At 37.1% G+C, this 24,747-nt stretch overlaps 1 protein-coding gene across 1 annotated transcript in view; it reads right to left on the bottom strand.

Moving 5' to 3' along the window:
• Positions 1-14,992: 14,992 nt before the first annotated feature.
• Positions 14,993-24,747, bottom strand: part of ROBO2 (roundabout guidance receptor 2) — a 622,866-nt gene continuing 613,111 nt past the window's right edge. Inside the window, exons 27-29 of the mRNA XM_062175939.1 lie at positions 22,773-23,045; positions 20,410-20,610; positions 14,993-16,405 (exon numbers count right to left, since the gene is read on the bottom strand). Of these exons, the coding sequence (XP_062031923.1) occupies positions 16,404-16,405; positions 20,410-20,610; positions 22,773-23,045 (476 nt within the window). The 3' untranslated portion in view covers positions 14,993-16,403. The remainder of the gene's footprint in view (positions 16,406-20,409; positions 20,611-22,772; positions 23,046-24,747) is intronic.

Raw genomic sequence — 24,747 nt, 5'->3', positions numbered from 1 at the left:
CTCTCCATGCCTGGAGGAACTCCTAGAACCCAAATTTTGTTTTTTTTTTAATAGAATCCTATAGAATCCCAACAATATTTTTTAGATTTCTAATTTCCCCTTCTTGGCTTTGTTTTGACTATATTTTTTTCCTATGCTCTGTCTTCTAAGTCAATATTCTCTTCTGTCTCACTGATTCTGTTTTTAAGGCTCTCAACTGTGTTTTTTATTTGTTCTATTGAATTCTTCATTTCATTTTGATTTCTCTTCAATACCTCAATTTCATGTTCTATTAAATTCCTCATTTCATTTTGATTCCTTCACCCAGAACTCTGCAAAAAAAAAAAAAAGTTTATCTTCATCAGAGAGAGATTCTTTCATGTCCTGCATGGATTTTAGTAGTTCATGCATTTGTTTTTGGTTACTTCTAAATATTCTCATCATAAATTTTCTGAGTTTCATTTCTTGAATTTCTTTTATCTCATCATCTTCATAATCTTGTATTGATGTGTCATGTTCTTTTGGGAACATCATGTTGTCTTCCTTATTCTTGTTTCCTTGGTTGTTGCGTTTTTTGTTTGGCATTTGTAATTGGACTGTCTGTTTTCAGTGATTCTCTAGAGGCTTGTGGTAGGTGTGGCCAGAGTGTTCTGTTCAGTTCTTCAAGGATAAGCATGTGCCTAAATGACACAACCAGGTTTAGCATGGTAAATCTCTCTCTCTCTCTCTCTCTCTCTCTCTCTCTCTAAGAAGAGATGTAATTCTGCTCAGCTGAGCTCTTCTCCTCGATGGCAATCAGTGCTTGAGTGCTAGCCCCAGTGGGTATTATATTCGCCTACTCTGTCCTAAGGACCACACAAAGGATCTGTGCAGTCCTCAGTATAGGCTTAGATTCCCCTGCTATGTCTCTCACCCAGTAGCCAGGGCTACCCGAGCCAGATTCCCCTGCAGTGTTTCTCACTGGGTAGCCAGGAGCATCCGAGCTTGTGGAGTCTCTCACCGAGACTACTCAAGTCTCAGCCACACTGTGAATTCTCCCTCACACCCTCATTTTTTTTTTTCCACAGTCCCAGTTCATAAGCTCCACACATTCACTAGGTCTTAGTCTCCTGTTATTACTCCCCACCAAAGTCAGGTTTTTCTGTTTGGCTGATTGCCAGGTGCAGCCCCGAGCTGGCGTAGCTATTACATATGTCCAAAATCGCACCCGCTCTATTGGCTCATAGGCTTTTGTAAGGTGATTGGAGAAAGAGAATTGTGTCCGTACTTTCCCTTTTATCTTTTTCTCTTCTCTAGTTAGACTGGTTTACTTTCTCCCATGGGGCTTCAAGCGTCATTCCCTCTAGGCTCTTCCTGCAGCTTTTCTGCCAGTGTCTTGGCCTACTGCGGTTTTGTCTAACCTCTCTTTCTAGTGCTGGTGCGGAGAGTCTTGGCAGCTGGGGTCCCAAGTCATGGGTGCCCATGTCCTCCACGTAGATGCACCATGTCCCTCTAATTACAGAAAAGTTTCCTCTGCTGTTTTTTCCCTAATTCTTCCCTGAGACTACAGTATCTTCACTTTTATTAATCTGTCTTCTCCTGGACTCTCAGTAAACTCCATCCCTATTCCGCCATCTTGGCTCCTCTGATCATTTGCATTTTCTACCTTCCTCAAAACACAAGAAGAAGCACACAATGCAAATGATGTCTGTGACACTTAAAACAAGGATCTCGTGTCCTCCAGTTTTCAACACACTCCTATTGCCTCATTTCTAAGATCTCCCTAGAGTGGCTTGTAATACTCACAGTTTGGTCAACATTTCATTTGTGAGAATGGATGTATTATGTGTAAAAATGGAGACTTTCTCTCCATTATCTCTTTTCTTTCTGAGGTTTCACCAGAATTGCTTTTAATGTCCATATTTCTATGGGTACTCTTTCTACATAGTCTTGGCTTTTTTTAGTACCTCATAAAACCCCTCCAGTCTCCCCCCCTCCCATTATCCAGTTTCATCTGCAACTTAAGGATAGTATCCTCAGAAGCAACTAAACCTGCAGACACCTTGATTTTGGACTTGTAGCATTCAGAACTGTGACAAAATAACTTTTGCTATTTTTAAAATTTTTATTAATATTAAAGAGAACAGATTTCATGTATTTCATAGACACAATTCTAATATAACCATTGTTCCCTTCAATCCCCTCCCTCCGTCAGCCCCTCCTCCTTCCTTTTGTAATTTTTACAATAACATACTTTCTATTTACTTGATTTTAGATGTTTAATGCACACTAACCATAATGTTCAACAAGTAAAAAGCAGAAAGACCACTGTTCACAGGAATATAGACAAGGACTATAAATAATAATCAAATCATAAGATATCAGCTTCATTCTTATATGTTGTGTTTATTTTTTGTATTCTATATTCCCATAAATCAGCATAAACATGATATTTGACTATTAGGAAATAGCTAATGTCACTAAGCATAATGGTCTTCAGTAATAGCCATTTTGTTGCAAAAGACATGATCGCATTCTTTTTTATGGCTTAGAAATATTCCTACATGTAAAAATACTACATTTTGTTAATACAGTCATCAGTTGATGGGCATCTGGGTTGATTTCATATCTTAGCAATTGTGAATTGAGCTACTATTAATGGAGGTACAAATAACATTTTCATATGCTCACTTCATTTCATTTGTGTAAATTCCTAAGAGTGGCATGGCAGGTCATATATTAGACCTATTTTCAGATTCCTGAGGAATCACCATATTGTGTCCCATAATGGTTGTACTAGTTTACATTTCCTACAATAGTGAATTGGGGTACCTTTTTCTCTACATCCTCACCAGCATCCTAATTGGTGGGTGTGAGGTGGTACCTCATTGTGGTTTTGATTTGCATTTCCCTGAAAGTTTGAGATTCTCGCCATCTTTTCATATGTCTATTGGTCATTTGAATTTTATCCTTTGAAAAATGTCTGTTCATGACCTTTTCTTATTTCTAAATAGGATTGTTTATTTTGTTGTTGTTGAGTTTCTTGACTGCTTATATACTCTGGATATTAATTACTTACCAGATGTATAGTTTTAAAAGACTTTCTCCCATTCTCTCAGTTGCCTTTTCACTTTGTTGAGTATTTCCTTTGCCAAGCAGAATCTTTTTAGCTTGATGTAATATCATTTTTCTGTTTTTGCTTCTATTGCCTATCTTTCTGGGGTCTTATCCAAGAAGCCTTTGCTCATACCAATGTCTTGCAGTTTCTCCCATATTTTCCTCTAGTAATTTGATGGTATCAGGTCACAGATTTATATCCTTCATCCACTGTGAATTGATTTTTGTATACAGTGTAAGTAGAGTTCTTGTTTCATAATTCTGCCTGTAGAGATCCAATTTCCCTGATAGCATTTGTTGAAGAGATTGTCGTTTCTCCAAGGAGTGATTTTAGCTCATTTGTCAAAGATTAGTTGGTTGTAGATTAATTTCTGGAGTTTCTATTCTGTTCCATTGGTCTACATGTTTATTTTTGTGCCAGCACCAGGCTGTTTTGATTATCACTGTCCCTTAGTATGCCTTGAAATCTGGTATTGTGATGGTGTTTAAATGTAGTTATTTGTGGTAGTTTTTAAAGGACAATCCTAGAAAACATACAATTAATATGCTGACTGTTAGTATGGTTTGGTGCAGTCTGACGTATCTGCTTTTGCAGATATCCTTGAAAATGTCGAGGACATTCAAAGTATTAGGCAGATGCTAGGAGAATCACTTTTTTATCCAGAATATAAAGTTTATTTTAGGATTATTACTTCTGTATATCCCATCTGGGAACTGTTTACCTCATCTTTTCTAAAATATGTATCTGATAGTTTACATAAGACTGGAAAGATCTCCAGATAATTATTTCCAATGGAGTTTTTAATACTCCGCATAAAGCATTATTTCTCAAAAATTTACTTATATAAATGTTTCCTTTGTTTTTTGACAATATTTCTTAATGAAAAAAAAAGTTTTGAACATAATTTCAAAACAATGCGCCCTTTCTCTTGAGCAAATTCAACATAAGAGGTGGGTAGAATTTGGATGAAATTAGTTTACAACTAATTGTGCATTTTTTGTTTCCAATTTATCCATCACAACCATCCTGGAACTATTTACCACTGACAACTTGCTAATTTATAGTAAATCTGTGTCTTTAAACCAATATTTTTGGAGAAGTTTGTTTCTTTTATTCAACAAGATTAACAGGGAGTAGTCTAATGATAGTTTTTAATCAAATATACTTTCTTTTAGTTAATCTTTTATTTCGATTATGAACCTTAACAACTTGGATCAATGATAAGGAAAAAAAGCATATCCTCTTATTTAGTAAACAAGAAAAGCAGAACTGAAGTGAAGCCTGTCATCTATTTTTCTCTGGTGATTATTGCTGAGTAGTCAGTGTACTAAGCAAAACAAATGTGTATATTGAACATGCATCAACAACTAATGTGGGAATTCTTAGAGTTACTCATTGAACTGGTGATTTGCTTTTTTCATAAAAATCTGATATTGGGTTGGATTGCTTGTTGAACGAGTTTACCCTCACATTCCAAACTTAATTGCCACTTGTTTTATCTCCCCATTCCTTTCCTGAAAGTTTCCCCATCTTGTGCTTTACTTTTTTAAGCTGATTTTACTTTTTAAGTCCGTGTTTTCTTAGAGAGCTGCTTAGAACACGATCATTCTATGCTGCCCGGATTCAAAACCTCCCCATCCAGAACTTGCTTTGCCAGCATTTCTGCATACCAGTTTTCTCTACCTAATCTATAAAACTTCCCCCAGATTGGGGATATAGATTTCTGTCATATCTCTTGCTCTCCTTACTGGCCAGTAATGAAGTTTTCCTCTTCTCAAAAGAACAGTATGACAAATTGTTTTGTTTGTGCAGTAAGCAAAAAGATGGACCTGATTGTCATGTGTGTTGGGTGACTTGTGTGGTAGGCTCAACAGATTGAAACACATGTTCATAGTATGGAAGAGGAACTTAAGCCGTGACCAGAGACAGAGACAAGGAAGAGACAAGACCCCTAAGGAGGTCAGATAAACTAATCTCTGTTTACTGTGACCCCTGTTCCAGTTCCCCGTGGATATTGGCATGTCTGGGCAGTCATCCATATCTCTGTTCCCCGTAGGTGCTAAAATGTCTGGGTAGGTGTCCTAATCTCAGTTTTCTGAAACTCCCCCATTCAAGTTCCCCATAAGTGTGGTCTCAGGGGTGGTCCTGAGTCTCACAGACTGTAACTAAGCCCACCATTGCTATCACTGTTAATGTGTGATGCAGATGAACCTATAAATATTGTAAGAAACCTGGATTGGCCACCCAGTCTTGGGAAGTGATTCCACTGGGCTCATCAATGTTAATAAACTGCTTCTGCTGATCCTCCACCCAGCTTCTGGTGCCTGTTTGAACTAAGGGAATTTTTCCAATCTGGTTTTCTGTAACAGCATTAGCATAAGTTCTTTTATGAGAGCACATGTAAGAACCATTTTAAGTTTAAAGACAATTTCTTCCATCAGACACAGCACACAAGCATTAGCTAAATGCCTAAGATGATCCAGGGATCTTCTAACAGGAAAAAAATGACATATGTTTTCCTTAAATGTATGTTGCTTAAATGGGTTGACCTCTCCAGGTACACAACATTAGTCTACAACCTCCACTTTTACACCACCAATAAAATTCCCCTTGGATAAGGTAATATTTACTATGGCTCCAATCCTCAGCTTTTATAGAGGGTTTATATTAAAATGATGTATTAGAAAAATACTCTCCTGACATTCAAAGCTGCAGTTGAAGATGGGACTATTTTCTTATCCAGCATTTGTACAAAAGAATCTCCTGTCAACATTTTGCTTGTTGAGATTTTAGTAAAATCTCTTTTAAATTTTACTGTTTGCCTCTACAGAGGAATTTCATATTTACTTGGATAAAAGGAGGGAAAATGATGCTTTACACCTCATTGTTTATTTTAGTTGGATTTAAGCCTGAAACTTACAGTTTCGTAACTTAGCACTCAATAGTTTCTAAATATATTTTTCATGCACTGTGCTTTATTTCCAATAATAATTAGATTATTATACAAAACGTGGAGACTTGAAGCTCTTCAGTCAAATGCAATGGGTGCTTTTACAAGTAAAGTTACAATGATGTTCAACTTAATATGATAAAAATAATATAGTGGGTACCACTATATTCAAATCAATTCAATACTTGTCAGCCCCTCAATTCAGGGTTTTGTTAGAGGCAAGCAGATGCAAAAGGAGAAAAAGACATAGTGTCTTAGTGGTGTGCAGTTTTAAATAATCCATACTCTTTATTTAGAAATGCTCTTTTACACATCAAATGGGAAAAAAATGTATACATGTCTTTGAAGGTGAAAGCATCATTTCTAATAGCACTCATTTTTGACATGGAAAACTTGAAATCCCCGATAACAAGTTATAACTTGAAAAAGATATCAAATAAAATGTTGAGCAGGTGAAATTCATGCCTGGAGAGCTGATCTGGCAAATCTGTATTCAAGTGTATGCTGAATATCGCCCTAAGTCTCAAAGCAGTTTATTTTGTCAGCAAATAGCTTTGTATGCAGTATGTGTGTGTGTGTATGAGTATATGGGTATTAAAGAAAATAGAGTTCTTGTATATTTATAACTATGGAGTCATTTTAGAAGAGATATTTGCAGGAAATGGATGATTAATTATACTTTGCAATTTTATGAGTATTTAGTCTTATGCTATAATTATTTTTTATGTTTATAAGCTTTTCTGTTGTTAGTCTTTAATAAGAGCTAATGAACAAGTCATTGAAGTCCCGAGGGAAGGCGGGCTGGGAGGGAGGAAAGACAGAAAGACCAAGTTCTGCTTTCAATTCCACTTTCCTGTAGGAAGTTTTATTGCACACCATTATCTTTGTTTCATTCATCTATTCTTTCTAAGAGGTACCTTTATTTGTGCTCCTTTTGTGATTGGTTCAGATTATTGCTGTGAGATTTATCATCACTGTGTGAGTTCTTAATTTTCAATAATGAAGTTTCTACTTGACCACTGAAGTCTGAATTGTCTGGTATTTTGTCTGGTATTTCCTGTTATTGTTTACATGAAGTTGCACACTTTCTAAGTAGGAGTATTTCATGCATCATTATAATTATGATATTTAATGAAGCTGCAGATTTGTGCTTATATACCACTCTCTTTTGAATTTTACCATACACATAGCCAGTTTGAGCATAGAATTTGAAGGTGAAATGACTTTTTCCATTTCCCAAAGGACAACTCCATGGAATAGGGTGAGATGTCCTTTGCTCTTCAGAATGAGGAGAGAGGAGCAGCATTTGAAGTGAGCATAGTACACCCTTTGGCTACATTCTTTTAGGTCCTTCCTCAGTTGATGCATCATTAGTTTACCTCTTTTGCTCCATTCACCTTCTTCTCTGCTATTTTCCTCCATTATATTTCATTGCTGTTTTCTCAACATTCTGCACCATTGACTATTTCATTTACCCTTTACTATTCTGTATTTTATAAGGCTGTGCTGTCTCATGGATCAGTGCTTCTGCACAGGAAAAGGGAAGCACTCTTCTGACTCTTTTGTCTGGGAGAACCAGACATTCTCTAAGGTGTTATTCTGTCTGTGATGCCTGAATTGACTCCTAGAGTCTGAGTTAGGTGCCTGCCAACCTTACCCTACTATAGCAACATATAATTCATTTTCATATCTTGGATTCCCATGAATTAAATCTTGGTTCAAATGACTGGTTTCCTCATTACAGTGCAGTTTCTCTGCAGGCAAACGACTACATTGTGCCTGCTTCATCCCCTGCAAATTTTCTTCTCTCAATTTTTCCCATTCAAACCAAACACATTTCTGTTTATCACTGAAGTTTTGCCTGATCATACTAATCCCTCAATGCTGTCTCCAAAATTCCATAATTGATTTCTGAAACATTAACAATGTTACAGGTATATGATTTGCTTTGCTATCTACTTCTAATACTCATTCTATGCCTTATATTACCCCAATTAGTTATAAATAATATGCATATAAATATGTTATTTGTGTTCAGTAGTATGTGTGTTTATCTCCTAATATGTTTACTCACAAATTAATATATCCAAGTATTATAACTCTTTTTGTTTGCAATATTATTAGGCTAAATACAAAATATCTTTTTACTGGAGTATTAATGATAAAAAGGGTTTTCATCAAGATCGTGAGTTTCAACTTTTAAAATGACTGCTCAGATGATCTGATTAGGAATTAGTTGATATTTGACATTGGATACAGATATTTCTTTAAAGTTTATTATCATATGGATATCAGATTTTGTATTATATGAGACATTTTAAGTATAATTGTAGTATGCTCCAAATGGTAGGGAAAAAACACCATGACCAGCACTGATAAAAACAAGGATTTAATTCTTGTTAATTACTTGCACAAGAAATGCTTGTATATATTTGTTGCAAATGTTTTAATCCCTTTTCTTAATTTGAACACTCACTACTCTCATGTGTCTTTTTTTGAGGCTGCTTCCATTTCCATGTCCCATCAATTTTATTTGAATAACCATTACCCATTGGCAGCTGTTCTCAAATCAACCTCTATTGGGTATTTTAATTTATTGATGGCATCACGCCACCATCATTCAAAATTACTCAAATAAGTTTAAATCTTAACTGCTTCTATTCCATCTTATTTTCTCATAACATTGTACTCATTTCCACTGAAAAATCATGTAGTAGTAACCCTCTGTTTTTGTTTCTGTGATTCTACATCTATTTCTGACTATCCTGATTTTCATCATTTCTAGATAACTATATCTCAGATTTCACTGGGACTTAGACCTAGATTATATTTCTGGGACATTTATAAGCTCCCAATCTCTGAATTTTGTGTTTTCTACTCTTATTTTTAGCAAAGTTCCACTTGAAGTAAAACCTGGTAGTAACCAGATAGTAGTCTTTAAAAATAATTACCCTTTTGTGGGAGTTGTGAGCTGGGGGTGGGAATACAACATGAATATATTTTCATGCTCCAATTTTAGCTCAATAATTGCAAGAGCTGACAGTGCATAAAAGAAATGCTGACAAGCTAAAGGGAATGATGCAACGATACTTGTTGCTAAAGTTCTGAACACTGATCTCAGCTAAGTTTTCAAAATGTAATTAAATAAATTTCTCACTGCATATTTTTTCTACCATTTCTGCCAAATGCTTGTGTTTTACATGATTTTTCCAATGACTATATAGATTTAAAAAGCCACAGAAAGTCGTGGCATGCAGTGCCTCTGAAGACACTAAAGTAGAATCTAGGGGGAGAATGAGGAATGGCAGTTTCTAGAAGAGTATTTTTCAGTCAGTTTCACAGAATACTAAGCTCCTATGATGCCCCAGGATAAAGGATTTTTATACCTTGTAAGATTTGAACCGAAGTGAGAAGAAGTCAAATAGTATACAAAGCTCTTTACATATTCAGTGTGAAGCTCCCATCCTTCTTTATTTTTTAAATACCTTTGAATAGCCTATAGACCATTTTGAGAAAGACAAGAAAATGTATGAGATGATGAGGTAGGAGATAGGAATAAAGCTTGTAGAGTACGTATTGCTTGGCAACATACTTGAATGCCTTGCTTTTTGGCCTTTTCCCCCCACCATAAAAACATTAATCAAAAAGATGCTGTCCTAAATATTGGGGCAACATTGAACAGAAAATATTATTCTATTTATGAAAGCAAAAATTATTTTTTTTAGCTATCATGAATATTTAATTCTTAAGATGGTGTCTCAATGCTTGTTTGCAAAGCATTCCTTTGAATAACCAAATTAAAAGGAAAAACAGGTTTGTCAGAAAAAAACTTTCAGCTATGTCTGGAAAACCATAGTATGGATGCCCAGTGTTTCCCTACCTGTCTCCCGCCTCTGCTGCTAATGAGGCATCGATTGGATTTTTCCCCAGCAGCAGTAGTGTTCAGACTTACATACTCAGCAGCTCCCCAGTCAGTCAGGGCCCTGGCATCAACCCACCCCAGAGATGACAGTTTCAATGATCTGTGGTTACTTTAAAATTTGCTGTATATGAATGAAATGGTCAGCTTGGCATTCAATTATTATTGATAGCCCTTGCCTATATTCCAGGTAAACCAGGTTTTTGATTTTTTTTTTTAATTTTACTTGTTAAACTTTTCATTTGGTGAACCATTAAGTCTTTGTATTGTAAATTTAAAATGTTATCTCAAAAACTAAAAAGGGAAAGGGAAAGGAGAGGAGGAGAGGGGAGGGGAGGGGAGAGGAGGGAGAGGAGAGGAGAGGAGGAAGAAAGAAACAGGGAGGGTAGGAGGAAGGGAATTCCATATATTCTCAGAATTTTACCTATGAACTGTATTGCATCTGTTAAAAGCTAACTAAAAAAAAAGTTTTAAAATTCTTGAATTTGTTTTGAATATGAAAATTACTGTCTTCTTCCTAGATGCAGTATCTGTGAAAGAATTTTTTTAGGCAAAGGAAGCTACAATAAGGGCATTTAACAGTGGCATGAAATGAATAAGAACAATGCCATTGTATCTTAAACATAAATGTAGCTTTCAGTGATTACTAACATACCATGCACAAATTTCATAACAGGTTTTATACACTTAATTATATATACTTATATATATATATATAATCAAATGTCTTAGTAATATCTTATAATATCTGAATTCTTGGAAATATGTATTTACTTTTTCTTGTAGCTTGACTACTGCAAGGAGAAAATGTGCGGACTACAAGATGTAAGGTAAATCACCTTCAGAGTTTTTATCTACATTTCTTGGTAGCTTCTTAAGACCCATGTGTACTTTCTCTATGCTGATGGAGCTCAAGGCCGAAGCTAAGACTGCACCGAGATTGCCAAGGTAAGAGCTTTTGAGACAACATTGTGTCTTCCCCTCCTAACAGCCTTTCTATTGGCTTTGTTTTTTGTTTTCTTAAGCTTGGTTTTTTGTTGCTGGGTTATTGTATTTCACATCTGCTGTGAAATGAATTTTATTGTGAACCTTGTTCTCTCCTCTGTGAAAGAGTAAAAATGAATTTGCACACATTGATGGTATTAAGTGTGTAAATACTCTCCTGTAACACAGATATATTTTTCTGTAGCAAAATACACTAGTATTTACTATATACTTGAGAGAATAGAGAATTCAGTAATATATACTCAAGCAAGGATAGTGCATTTTTAAAAAGATTTATTTATTTCAGAGTTACAAATAGAGTGAGAGCGAGAGCGAGAGCAAGAGAGCGCACACTATCTATCTATATAGAGAGCCCTAATTATATAGAGAGTGGCCACAAAATCTGGGGCTGGGCCAGGACATAGCCAGGAGCCTGGGATTCCACTTGGGTCTCCTTCATGGGTGGAAGTGGCCCAAGTACTTTCGCCAACCTCTGCTGGTTTCCCAGGCACATTTGCAGGGAGCTGGATCAAAAGTGGAGCAGCCAAGACTTGAACAACTGTCTATATGGGATGTTGGCATCACAAGCAGAAGTTTAACCTGCTTTGCCACTATGTAAGCCCCACAATAGTGTATTATTTTAATCATCCTTTCTGATTATTTTGCATACTTGTGCCCCAAGAATATTTTCATACTATATATAAATTCCATAAAGCAATGGTTGTTTTGCAGTTCTAAAATTCTTCATGTTGATACACTGATACAGTTTAATCATTTATATCACATATGGTCATTATATTAATGCGAAATTATTTTTTAAATTCTAATCTAATTATCTAGATTCTTGATATTGTTCATTTAACATGTATTTTTAAAATATTTTAAGGTTTATTTATTTGAAAATCAGAGAGAATTGGAGAGACAGGGAGAGAGAATGGCAGGTAAGAGAGAGGGAGAGACATCTTCTATCTGCTGGTTCACTCTCCAAACGGCCTCAACAGCCAGGGCGGGGCCAGGCTAAAGCCATGATTCAGAAAGTCCATCCTGGTCTCTCCCACATGGGTGACAGATCCCAAGTTCTTGGGCTATCTTCTCTTCTTCCCAGGCACACTAGCATTGTAAGCGAAGCAGCCTATCACACTCTGGCATGGGATACTGGTGTTGCAAGTGGTAACTTAACCCACTGTGCCACAATACTGGCCATGAAAAAGATTTTTAAGTGAATGTTGCAGGATTAAATAATTTTCTTTTTTTCCTCTATCCTTTTATACTGTCTTTACTAGAGAAGACAGCAATTACTTCTTTTAATTTTTAGAGAAATATAGTTGTAACTTACAGTGTAAAAGAATGAAATATTTATTAAGTATATCACAATTGGATATTTTTCTTTTCTACTCAGTCTGTGAGACACTTTCCCAAATATACATGTAAACAGATCTTTCTGGTGGGAAAGCCAACAGTTCAGTAGATTAGTGCAGACAGAGGGGGACTGATAATTTCAGCTTCTTTTTACTGTCACCAGTGTCTTATTGACTGCCAACAAATAAGAATTCATACTTAGTTCAGTCTACAACTAAATAAGGGAATGACAGAATGCCTCTGGTCACAAAATATTAATGTAAAAGGCTCAAAGTGACAGAATGGTCTAGTTTTGGTTTGTCTACAAGCAAGTTAGTTTTACATAAATGGCTTTTTTACAAATTTGAAATGTGAATATATTTTATTTTTTTCCCAGTGAGTACACAATACACAATTTTGACAATACTATTAACCAATTTTATGCCAATTTCTTTGCTGTTCTAACAACATCAAATGAAACACATAAAGATTTTGGACGCTGTTTGGTGACTTTAACTACAGTTAAAAAAAAAATCCATCTATAAAACAAAGTATAAAAAGTCTACCCACGGCCACAAAAATCCCTTATTTTGAACACTTTAAAATCACAATAAATGCTTTTGAAATTATGAGGTTAAAATAATTAGTAAATCGAAAGTCATTTAAAAAGAAATACGGTGTTTCATCTGAAGTACACATTATAGAGAAGCAAAATAAAAGTAACTTCACCTCAAAGATAATGTGGAAACACATGTTGCTTTACACCAATTCTTGTCATGAAATTCTATAAACACAATGTACAGAAGCAGATGAACAAATTAGTGAATGTTATGGTTCTGCATATCTTTAATACTGACACACAATCACTTTCCAGTGGAGATAATCCACAATTTAGAGCATATTGGTATTGTCATCACCATATTGTCAGTGGAAAATCACACAAATTTATTGAAGAGAATTTGAAAGGTTTTCCACCAAAGCACATACAAACTATTAAATCCCATTGAGAATATACTTAAATACCCAGAGCATTGAACTATGACATAGAACACCATTAAATCTGTTTTGTCAGTCAAAGCAAGAAAACTTGCAATTATTTGACTTCTCTTTTTGGTTGTGTGATACCTTACATGTTGGTCTCTATTTTCCAATGTTCTTCATTCATTCTGTGAATGAATCCATTGTTTCTATGCCCCTGAACTCTCCCACTATATTTATAACATGGTATGGAAAAGATTGGGAGGAGCAGTCGGGCGACTCCACCTGCATACACTGGCATACCTGAGTTTGGACACTGATTCAGTTATTTTCCCAAAAGAGATTTTGCCTGTTGTGAATGAAGTCATGTTGCCTGGCAGTACAAGATAGCTTTACATTCTCTCCCACCCAGATCTCCTTCTGAAGGTTCATGTTCTCTGTTTAGATCTGCAGAAGAGTGAGCTCTGAGAATTTGTAGTCACATTCATTTAATCATAAAAATGGCTTTCATATGTGTTTGTGTTCTGTTGAGATTCTGACTTCTATCCATGAGTAGCTTTTTACATATAACAAGTCAACAAAGGCTTTTGCTTTCTGATAGTGATCCTGAATTAGTTTGGTTGGAGCATTATCTCACACTCTATCTGTGAAGATGATCCTTTGAAGTATATGATTTCACTGCCCAAGGTATTAACAGCTAATTTAACAGGATTATTCTTAAAGAACATTCCAAGTAATGATAAGGTCTGCACTGATCCAATCTAACTGTAAGGGTTAACTGTTAGTACTGCCAACAATCAGGAAGTATGATGCTATGCCCCTCGTTATTCCAAAAGTCATCTGCATATGCAAATTTCATTTTTGAAAATTTTGTTGATGAATCATCTACAGATGTCAGGGTCAAAGGCTATGTGCCAAGTGTGTAATGAACTAAAGGTTTAGGCTGAATAGGGTTCCAGAGGTATATAAAGTAGAAACACAAATGAATAAAAGATCTTAAGAATTTGCTTTCAAATAGAAAGAGGTAAAGCACGGAACTGCATAAATTAAAAAAAAAAAAAAAAAGGACTCCCTCACCTCCCAGAGGTGTGACTAAGTATATTTTCATGCTTTCCAGAAACTTTGCAACTCTCTCTCCCCTACCAGTCACTGTCCCAGAGAAATCAAACTGCATTGAACTTCAGGCACTAATGGTAGAAAAGTTGATAAAGGGTTTAATAAGTGTGTCACAGAATGTATTTTCCCTTCATTGAAGAAATGAACTACATGGCACCAAGAAGTTGTTGGGGCCCTTAATGAGCATGGCATTGCATGCTTGCCTGTGCTGATGCAGTCTCAGGTAAAAAGGTGGAATCACTTAGTTATGTAATCTTTCGCTACAACAACATGGCATAAATTGGTGACGAACCAATAACGCAGGTAGTGTGAGTTGTCTTTCGAAAGGGGTCACCTACTTTAGAATTTGACCTTGAATATTTTTCCAAATACCAACTACTAAACATATCATAAGAAAAACAGGAGAAAGACGGAAACTGAATTTAGATTGTGTGGGTAGCACACGGGAAAATGTCACAAGTGGAAATCTCAGGGAGGTTCTCTTCTACATGACTAGTTGACTATACATGTACAGTAGCTAACATTCTCAAAGTCACATTTATTTTGAGCATACATGACTGATGTGCAGGAACTTCTTGTTTTCAAAGTCGTGAAAACAAATGAGGCAGGACGCTGTCATTAATGTCCACTTACAAGGTTTGGTTTTATTTAAAAAGTGTATAAACATGCATTTTTCTCCTTTTTAATTTTTCTTTCCAATTTACTCATTCAAAAAATGGGTCAGCTGTATTTTAGTTGGTAGCCAATTTCTGAGAATGTACCATAAAATATTTCAATAAATCTACTTACTGAGAACTGAACATACTCTGAGCACTGCTTTTTAAGCACTTACAATTTGGCTAAATATTTGGTGGCATCAACTTGACTTCTTAATCGAATGAAACAGAATTGCAGATAGATGGCAATTTTTTTAAGAAAGTCAAGAATTTAAGTGATGCAGCTCTATCCTCTAGTGTATACTGTACATGTATTAGAATGATGAAACACGATATTCCAATAGAGTTTACACTTGGAAGCAGCTCGAGTATGTCCTAATGGTTCAACTATTTGCTAGATATTCTAGAGTTCATTTTGCTTGTTTCCTTGGGGAACTTCAATTTATCTTCTGACTTAATGAGTTGGAGAGAGTAACTATGGTAATTCAGCATTAGCATTTTCAAAAACTGTATTTAAATACAGCTCTTGTGAAATACCATAATTTCCTTTTGCTTGTTGCAATTCTCAGATGGGTCAATCACAATGACCAGTAAAGCTGATTCTGAATAAAACTTTAATTATTTTATTTTAGCAAGTTTAGTACATCTTTACTACCTGTGTCTTTTAATGCATATTCAGTCTAAAGACTTCAACTTCCTTCTTTTGACCCCTGCTTTTGTCAATAGTAAAAGCCACCTTTCAGTCTGTAATGTTCCAAGAAGACTTTGCCAACACCATAGTTCCTTTGCATCTTCCTATTCTATACCCCAAATGAAAACCATCGAACATGATTGGTTACAGCCAGCATTATCCAACCCAGCTTACAGTACAGAAACTCCCTTCACATTCAGTCTTTTTCTTCATGTCATGAGGAGTAGAGATTTGTGCTTATCACCAAATAAAATTGCAGTGCAAAATTTAAACATAAAAGTTACACAATTAAAAGTTAATATATGGCACCACAGCCTATTAATTCACATATAGTACAACAGACCAAGAAGAACAGACAATAATATGAACCGAGCTAAAAAGAGTGAGCTTGCATAGCAATGCACAAAAAAAAATTATATACAGAGGGAAATCCTTTTGTTCCTGGAGGGCGAGTTTTCTTTCTTTTTTATATACTCCTGACAAGAAAGAGTTTAAGGTGGGTGGTGTACTTAAGAGAAGAACACAAGTAAAATATCTGTGGGATATGTGTGGCTGTGTGTCTTTACATTGCATTTGCAGTTCTTTCAATAGTACATAAATAAAGAAATTGTTCATTGCACTGTTTAGTGTCATCACTTCCATGAGTTCGGACCTGATGGTCCTTCAGAGCAGCTTCGTATGTCTCCTCTCAGTTACTCTAAAAAGAGATAAAAAAAAAAATCAGAAATCAAGTTTACATTGAAATAAAATACTCCATTTTTCCTGAACAAAGCATGTAGGTGATAAATGAAGAGAAGTTCATGAAACAGATTTTATGAGTTTGTAAATTTAAGTAATTTTCCTTGAAGGAACTGAACAGGGTAAGAAAAAAAAAAACACTATAGAATTAGGTTCTTTAACCTCCAGAAAGAGCTATTTTGTGCTCTTTGAGAGTCCATATTTCAAAATATAAGATAAAGAAAAATCCAAGGAGCTACAAGTCAAAAATTACAAGGCAGGGGTGGGGTAGGGTGGGTGGCACAGTGGAGTAGCAGGTAAAGCCACCGCCTGCATGCCTGTAGTATCCCATTTGGGCGCTGGTTTGAGTCCTGGCTGCTCCACTTCCAATCCAGCTCTCTGCTACAGCCTGGGAAAGCAGTGGAGGATGGCCCAAGTCCTTGGGTTCCTGCATCCATGTGGGAGACCTGGAAGAAGCTTCTGGCTTCGAATCGGCTCAGCTCCAGCCATTGTGGCTATTTGGGAAGTGAACCAGTAGTTGAAAGACCTCTTTCTCTCTCTCTGCTTTTCAAATAAATAAGAAAATCCTAAAAAAATGTATGAGGTGGCAATTGTGGCACAGTAGGGTAAGCTGCTGTTTGGGATACACACATCCTGTGTCGGAATGCCTGCTTCCAGTCCTCACTACTACTAATCCAGCTTCCCACTATTGTACCTGGGAGGTAGCAGGCAATGGTTGAAATACTTGTGTCCCTATAACTGATACCAACCTGTGGGCAAATTGGGAAGTGAATCAGCAGATGGAAGCTTCTCAGTGTCTGTCACTCTGCCTTTCCAATAAATAAATATATCCTTATTAAAAATTATAAACAAATCTATACTAATCAGATTATCGACTGCCTACTATAGTGATAAATCAGATCCAGATCGATATTCCATCTGCTAGTTCATTCCCCAAATGGACTAAGTCAGGAGCCAAGAGATTCTTCTGGGCGCCCCCGTGGGTGCAGGGGCCCAAGCACTTGGACTATCTTCTGCAGCTTTCGCAGGTGCATTAGCAGGGAGCAGGATCGGAAGTGAAGCAGAGGGACTTGCAACCCAGGGATGACAATGTTGCAGGCAGCGGCTTTACCTGCCGTGTCATGACTCCGTACATGGAAGTATTTCTCCTTTCATTGTCTCTCACAATCCCTCAAATGATCTGTGATGTGCACGTAATAGGAATTCTGATTTGTAACATGAGAATATAGATTCCAGAGGAACTTTGCTTTCTCAGGTCATAGAATCAGTTGAGTGGTTGAGAATATTAGAACCTATAACTGTTTTCTCAATGGTATTTCTTAAGATGAATTCAAAGAGGCAAAAGCAAATATTCAGCTTCTTCCTTTGAATAGAGCAATTGGTAAATTTCCTGATGAAATTAAGACAAAGGACTTCAATGATTTATTTATCTGAGAAGTGGAGTGGGGAGAGAAAAGGGAGCTTCCATATTCTGTTCACTCTCTGGTTCACTTTGGCCTTGACCTGGCCATCTAGAGTGTCCAATTACTCGACTCATCACCTCTACCTCCCAGGGTCTGCATTAGTAGACAGCTGGAGTTAGAAGTTGCAGCTGGGGATTTAAGCCAATTATAACCATTTGGTATATGAGCATTCTAAAATAGTGTTTTAACCACTATGACCTTAATTTGACATACTGTGATAGTCCTATCATTGCTATCTAGTTTTTTTTGTTTGTTTGTTTGTTTTTTAATTTTTGACAGGCAGAGTGGACAGTAGAGGGAGACAGAGAGAATGGTCTTCCTTTTGCCATTGGTTCACCCTCCAATGGCCGCCACGGTAGGCGCGCTGCGCCCGGCGCACCGTGCTGATCCAATGGCAGGAGCCAGGTGCTTCTCCTGGTCTCCCATGGGGTGCAGGGCCCAAGCACTTGGGCCATCCTCCACTGCACTCCCTGGCCACAGCAGAGAGCTGGCCTGGAAGAGGGGCAACCGGGACAGGATCGGTGCCCCAACCGGGACTAGAACCCGGTGTGCCGGCGCCGCAAGGCGGAGGATTAGCCTACTGAGCCACGGTGCCGGCTGCTATCTAGTTTTTTATATTTATAAAATAGAATAGCTACCAACATTCCAATTTTTATTCAAAACTATAAATACATAGTACATTATAATCAAGATGCTACCAATTAAGTAAAATCAAATATCAATTTTTCAATGTTGATTCCCAGAAGGAAAAAAAAATGAGCAGCAAGAAAGATGTCATAGTGAAATCTTAAGATGGTTTTTTAAATGACCAAAAGGCCAACATATTTTTCAGATATTGAAAGAAATTAGCTGATGCTTTACCCTTCAATGTTTTCACATCCAATATTTAATTCTAAAAATGATCTATTATGCTGCATCTCAAATTTTTCTTTTTTCTTTTTTTTAGAGATTCATTCATTTATTTGAAAGGCAGAGTTAGAGAGGCAGAGACAGAGAGAGAGGCCTTCCCTCAGCTGGTACACTCCCCAGTTGGCCACAATGGCCAGAGCTGTGCAGATCCAGAGCCAGGAGCTTCTTTCAGGTCTCCCACCAGGGTGCAGGGGCCCAAGGACTTGGGCCATCTTTTACTGCTTTCCCAGGCCATAGCAGAGAGCTGGATCAGAACTGGAGCAACTGGGACTTGAACTGGCACCCACATGGGATACCGGACCTGCAGAATACCAGCTTTTCCTGCTATGCCACAGCAGTGGCCTCTCAAATTTCCTTGATACATCATCTACTCCAGGATTATAAAGCATATTCGACCTGAGCACTGGTTATTACTTATTATGACTTATTAAAACTAGAATTACAAGATTATATTAGTTGTAATTCATTAGCTAACTCATGAAACGAACAGCCAGAATCGGTTTTCAGGCAGTGCTAATTGTACTTGATGAGACTTTGCCAACATCATCGTTCCTTTGCATCACTGTACCCTAAAGCCCAGATGAAAACCATCTAGCATGATTGTTACAGCCAGCATTATCTAACCCAGCTAACAGGAGAGAAATTCCTTCACACACAGTCTTTTTTGTGGCATAAGGAGTAAAAAAAGACAAAGAAAACCACAAAGCAGATTATTTTTAACTGCTGTCAATTACAGTTAACTGTGATTTAACAGATTAACTGATTTAAGGTCATTTTTTTTACAGTATGAAACAAATTTGGAGGGGCTGGGTATAGTGCCACTTGCAACTCCAGCATCCCATATCAGAGTGCCGGTGCAAGTCCCAGCTATCCTTCTCCTGATCCAGCTCCCTGAAAATGCACCTAGGAAAGAAGTGGAAGATGGCACAAGTGCTTGGGCCTTGCCACCCAAGTGGGAGATCCAGATGGAGTTCTGGGCTGCTGACTTTGGCCTGGACCAGTCCAGCTGCTGCAATCTTTTGGGAAAGTGAATTAGTGGATGGGAGATTTTTGTTTTTCTGCTCTCTTTGTCACTCTGCTTGTCAGTTACTCTTATTTTAAAAACAAAATATGGGCACTGGTTCAAGTTTTGGCTGCTCCACTTCCAATCCAGCTCCCTGCTAATGCGCCTGAAAAAGCAGCAGAAGATGGCCCAGGTGCCTAGACCTCAGCACCCACATGGGAGACCTGGAAGAAGCTCCTGGAACCTGGCTTCAGACAGGCTCAGCTCGGCCTGTTGCTGCCATTTGGGGAGTGAACCAGAGGATGGAAGATTTCTCTGTAACTCTGACTTTCAAATAAAATAACTCAACCTTTTAAAAAATAACTTTAAAAAACAAGCAGAAAAACAATTAAAATACCAAAAATATTTATTTAACTAACAGCTGTGGATAGCAAAGGTCTAAGTAATGCCAAAACTTGTTCAAAATTAGGAATTTTTTTTAATAAAGGAAGCTTTTAATTTATTTTGATTTCATTTAATAGGGCACTATTATTAATAAAATATTCTTTCTGAATCACAATGGCCTCTTAAAGGGCTGAAAGCACTTACATAATTCACCTGTAAACTGTCCTTGACTATTTGAACCCATATAGCCCATGTCCAGAAGGTCGCTGGCATTACGCTGGTGGCCTCCCCTCATCACCTCGGTTTTCCTAGGTCCAGTGGATCCTTTAGAAGAAGCTGTTCCTGATGAACTGTGGCCGCCTGGAGATGGGAAGGTGGGCTTACTGTAGGGCACCAAAGCCTCCTCTGAAAGAGAAAAGAAACACCAACGGGTAAGCCGTACTGCCCGTGGCAGGAAACACACACTGAAAACACAAAAATGTGGATCTCAGAGACTATTTTACCATTTCTTGCTTTAGTAAAATGAAAATCATAAGTTGTAATCAGTCCCGGATATTAAAGGAATTTCCATGTGCAAACAACATTTCCTACAATAGGAACTGAAGCAGGATTAAATGAAAAGAGATCTTGGGATAAGTGTACATTGTTATATATTATTTGCAAAATTTAAATTCATTATAAAACAGCACTGCATATAATGAACCATAGTTTGCTTAGTAAAAGTATATCAGAATACTTTCTGGAGTTCAACAAGGCTCCAATTTAATTTTCCCATTAAGTATGAAGGAACATAGTTTTTTGTTTTAATTTACATGATGATGAAATTTTCTCTATTTAGATGAAGAGCTATAAAGTAAGCTTCTTGTATTTCTGTTTTCTCTTGGGACACAAATATAAGATTCTCCACATTGGGTTAAAAGAAAAAACCTACACATTTTTATAATAATTGTTATTATTTAATATTATGCATTGAGATTTTTGTAGAGACAATACATAAAAAGAATACTAATTTTATGCTTTGAAATAAGAAAAAATTGTCTTTATTCTTTTGTCTCCCATTCAATCAACCTCATTACTCTGCTTTTTTCTTTTCAAGTATGGGCTATGCTTAAGTGATTAGATGATCAATAAAACGTAGGCTAAACTTACTATTTCTCTCCTTAGTTTGTCTTTAATGATAAGGATCACAGGGGCTTTTCTCTAAAAGCCTTAATTGCTGCCTTAATCCCTGACCTGGTCGGGATTCGGGTGATGGTGGAAGATCTAAAAAATTTCAATAATGTTTAGAATGGACTAAATTTTAATGAAAAATACAGGGTCTAGTTCAAGTTGAAGAAAATCCTTGCCCCCCTTACTAGATCACTAAATTTGGATACTGAAATTACCATCCTTTGGCAATTGCACAAATAAACTTGAATTCCATAACCTAACTGTGGAAAATGCATGAGGGAAAAACATAGCTAGAAAAGATTGGGTCCCAATGAGTACATGAATAAAGAAAACATTTCAAAAGTTGTATATGTGTGTGTGTGAACACTCAAAGAAATCTAAAGTGAGAAGAGATCTTCCAGAAAGTGGATGTCTACATCTGTCTCACATGGTGCCCATCCCTCCAAAACATTTTTTTTTTCAACCAATAACCATGTAACTTATTTTGTAACACTTTCAGGAAGCTTGATTTATAAATCGGAGCTTTCCCATCTCAGTGTTAACAATCAACTGTGTTTATTCAATTGGAGAAAGCGCAGGTCCATTTTAACCTAGCTTGAGCATTCTGTGATTTGGCATTTAGTTGAAACTCTATAATTTCAGTTAATTCACCCATACGACTGCATTGAGTTCTCCTTGCAAACAACTCATTACTTCAGCCAAAATGAACAAATTACTTGGAGACCAAGATTAGACTGACACAAAAGGTGACACGTAGTAGGTTTTTTTTGACAGGCAGAGTGGACAGTGAGAGAGAGAGACAGAGAGAAAGGTCTTCCTTTGCCGTTGGTTCACCCTCCAATGGCTACCGCGGCCGGCGCGCTGCGCTGATCTGAAGGCAGGAGCCAGGTGCTTCTCCTGGTCTCCCATGTGGGTGCAGGGCCCAAGCACTTGGGCCATCCTCCACTGCACTCCTGGGCCACAGCAGAGAGCTGGCCTGGAAGAGGGGCAACCAGGACAGAATCCGGTGCCCTGACCGGGACTAGAACCCAGTGTGCCAGCACCGCAGGTGGAGGATTAGCCTACAGAGCCGCTGTGGGGACCACGTAGTAGTTTTAAAAATACTTGGTCTAATATTAAAAAGCAAAAGAATCAAATTGTCTCCTGGGCACTGTTGATGAGGCCTGGAAGTCTCTGAAGCTCAAAGACCCCATGAAGAGGCTAACCCGAGGAAGGTTTTATTGGAATTCACCTTTAGGCATGTGCTGGTTAGCTCTGCTGGTGAATTCCCACCTTGGTTACTGACATAAGGCAATTGTATTTCAGATGCCCTTAAATAACTGCCATTTCTAAAATACCTGGTAGAGGGAAAGAAATTGGTAACAGTCCATACTTCCTGGGGACCGTGCAGAACACACCTGTTCCGACACCTTGTTTGTGTGGGCCTTTCCGTATATCTTCTTGGCGTTCTGTAGAGCTTATCCACTCCTGGGTTTGTCGCTGCCAGTCTAGGGAGGCTCTAGCTGGACACTCCAAGGAGCTCCTTGTGTCTTCTAAGTTGGCTGCATGTTGTCTCTCTAGTGAGCTTCCTTTTCCCTCTGTTGAGTTTTCCACGTTACCAGCATGCTGGCTCGGGCCTATTTGCTGCCTTAAACCCTGACCTGGTGGGGGGTCTGGTGGTGGTGGAAGATCTAAAAATTTTGAATAATATTTAGAATGGACTAGAATTTAATGAAAAAATACAGGTTTTAGTTCAAGTCGAAGAAAATCTTTGCCCTCATCATACAGGTTATCAGCCATGCAAAAGAAAGTTTAGAAAAGTAAAAATCAACTATTGATATCAAGAATGCATATTATCAACCTCTCTGTTGCCTTTTGGTCACAGCATCTTTGAGATAAAACTGACTGGTTTTATCCAACTGCTAAATGTGGACAGTGTTTTCAATTGCACATTGAGGCTCACATTTAAGGTTAAAGGGCACTTTCTGGTTTCTCCATTTGCAGTCTATGTTCACTCCCACCCACCCAAGTAGAAACACTATGACACAAGATCACTAAAAACTCTAGCAACTGTGCTAAAAGGCCCTAGGGAGAACCAAAGCTTTCCTGCCCAACTCCGTGGGCACTAACACCCTGGGGAAATTAAGAACTATAGGCCATATCATATGCAATGTACGACTGCCTTTACCCATGCAGGTGGCACATTTAGTAACAGGCAAAGGATTAAGCCAGCATTTATTAAATGTAATTAACATTCTGCTTGACAGTTAATTCTGGCTGTTCATTTCATGAGTTAGCTAATGAGTTACAACTAATATATTATAATCTTTCAATGTAGTAATTTTAATAATAACCAATGTTCAGAGTACAGATTGAATATGCTTTATGGTACTAGAGTAGATAATGTATCATGGAAATTTGAGATTTAGTGGAACAGATAATTTTATAAAAGCTTTTCAAGTTAAATACCAGATTTGAAAAAAATTAAAAGTTTAAGTATCAGCTAATTTCTCATGTTCTTTTTAACTAGCTCTTCAAATCCTTACCTTTCTATTTTGAGTGTCTTCTGTTGTGAGACCATAGTTGTCTCTTTCTCCCCTAAGTATTAGACTAGTTCTGAAATTACACTGTTGAAGATTTTGAAATTTTCTTCCACATCTTTGCTCACCTTCAGTTTTGGTTATTCTATTATTCATAAAAACTAACCCCATTTATAATATATTCTGTAGTAGAGGATATTATACATAACATATGCAATTATTACCATGCCAGGACATTTTGTAAATGCACTCTTATTTATAAGAACATTTTGTTTGTGGAATTTAAAAAGGGAAAGCAATAAGATTTGTGTATAAAAAAGGTAGCTTCATTAAAGAAAGGCTAAGATGAACCTGTTAAAGACTTTCTTAACAAGCTTTCTGTTCTTATGGAAGAACAAAATGATATTATTCACAATGAAACTGGCAATGATGCTCTCCAGCATCTGCTCTGGGAGCTCTCTGGAGCAGCATTCCAGTTCTGGATGTCCTCATTCTACTAAGTATTGAAGGCAGCAAGGTCTCTGGGACAACAAAGTTGCATTCAGAATATTTCTACTAGAACAGTGCACTAACCCGATATTGAGGAAATCTGTTTATTGGGCAATAAAATGATCTTAGTGTTTCCTTTCTATTCAATACTGACTTCTCTCACTATGTATTATTATAAATTCAAATGAACTATTTCATGTGAATTATTGAACTTGGACTGCCAGTGAGAAGAAATTATTATGTTTGTTTCCAAAATAACAGATACTGTGATTGATTTTTATTCTCCATTAGGGCAGATTAATTTTTAAAATGGCCAAAATGCCATCTGCTTATGCCAGCTAAAATTCTGATTACTGTTTAATTT

The sequence above is a fragment of the Lepus europaeus genome, chromosome 2 (assembly GCF_033115175.1).
Source record: "Lepus europaeus isolate LE1 chromosome 2, mLepTim1.pri, whole genome shotgun sequence".
Classification (NCBI taxonomy): domain Eukaryota; kingdom Metazoa; phylum Chordata; class Mammalia; order Lagomorpha; family Leporidae; genus Lepus; species Lepus europaeus.
This window is presented reverse-complemented; position numbering and strand designations above follow the sequence as displayed.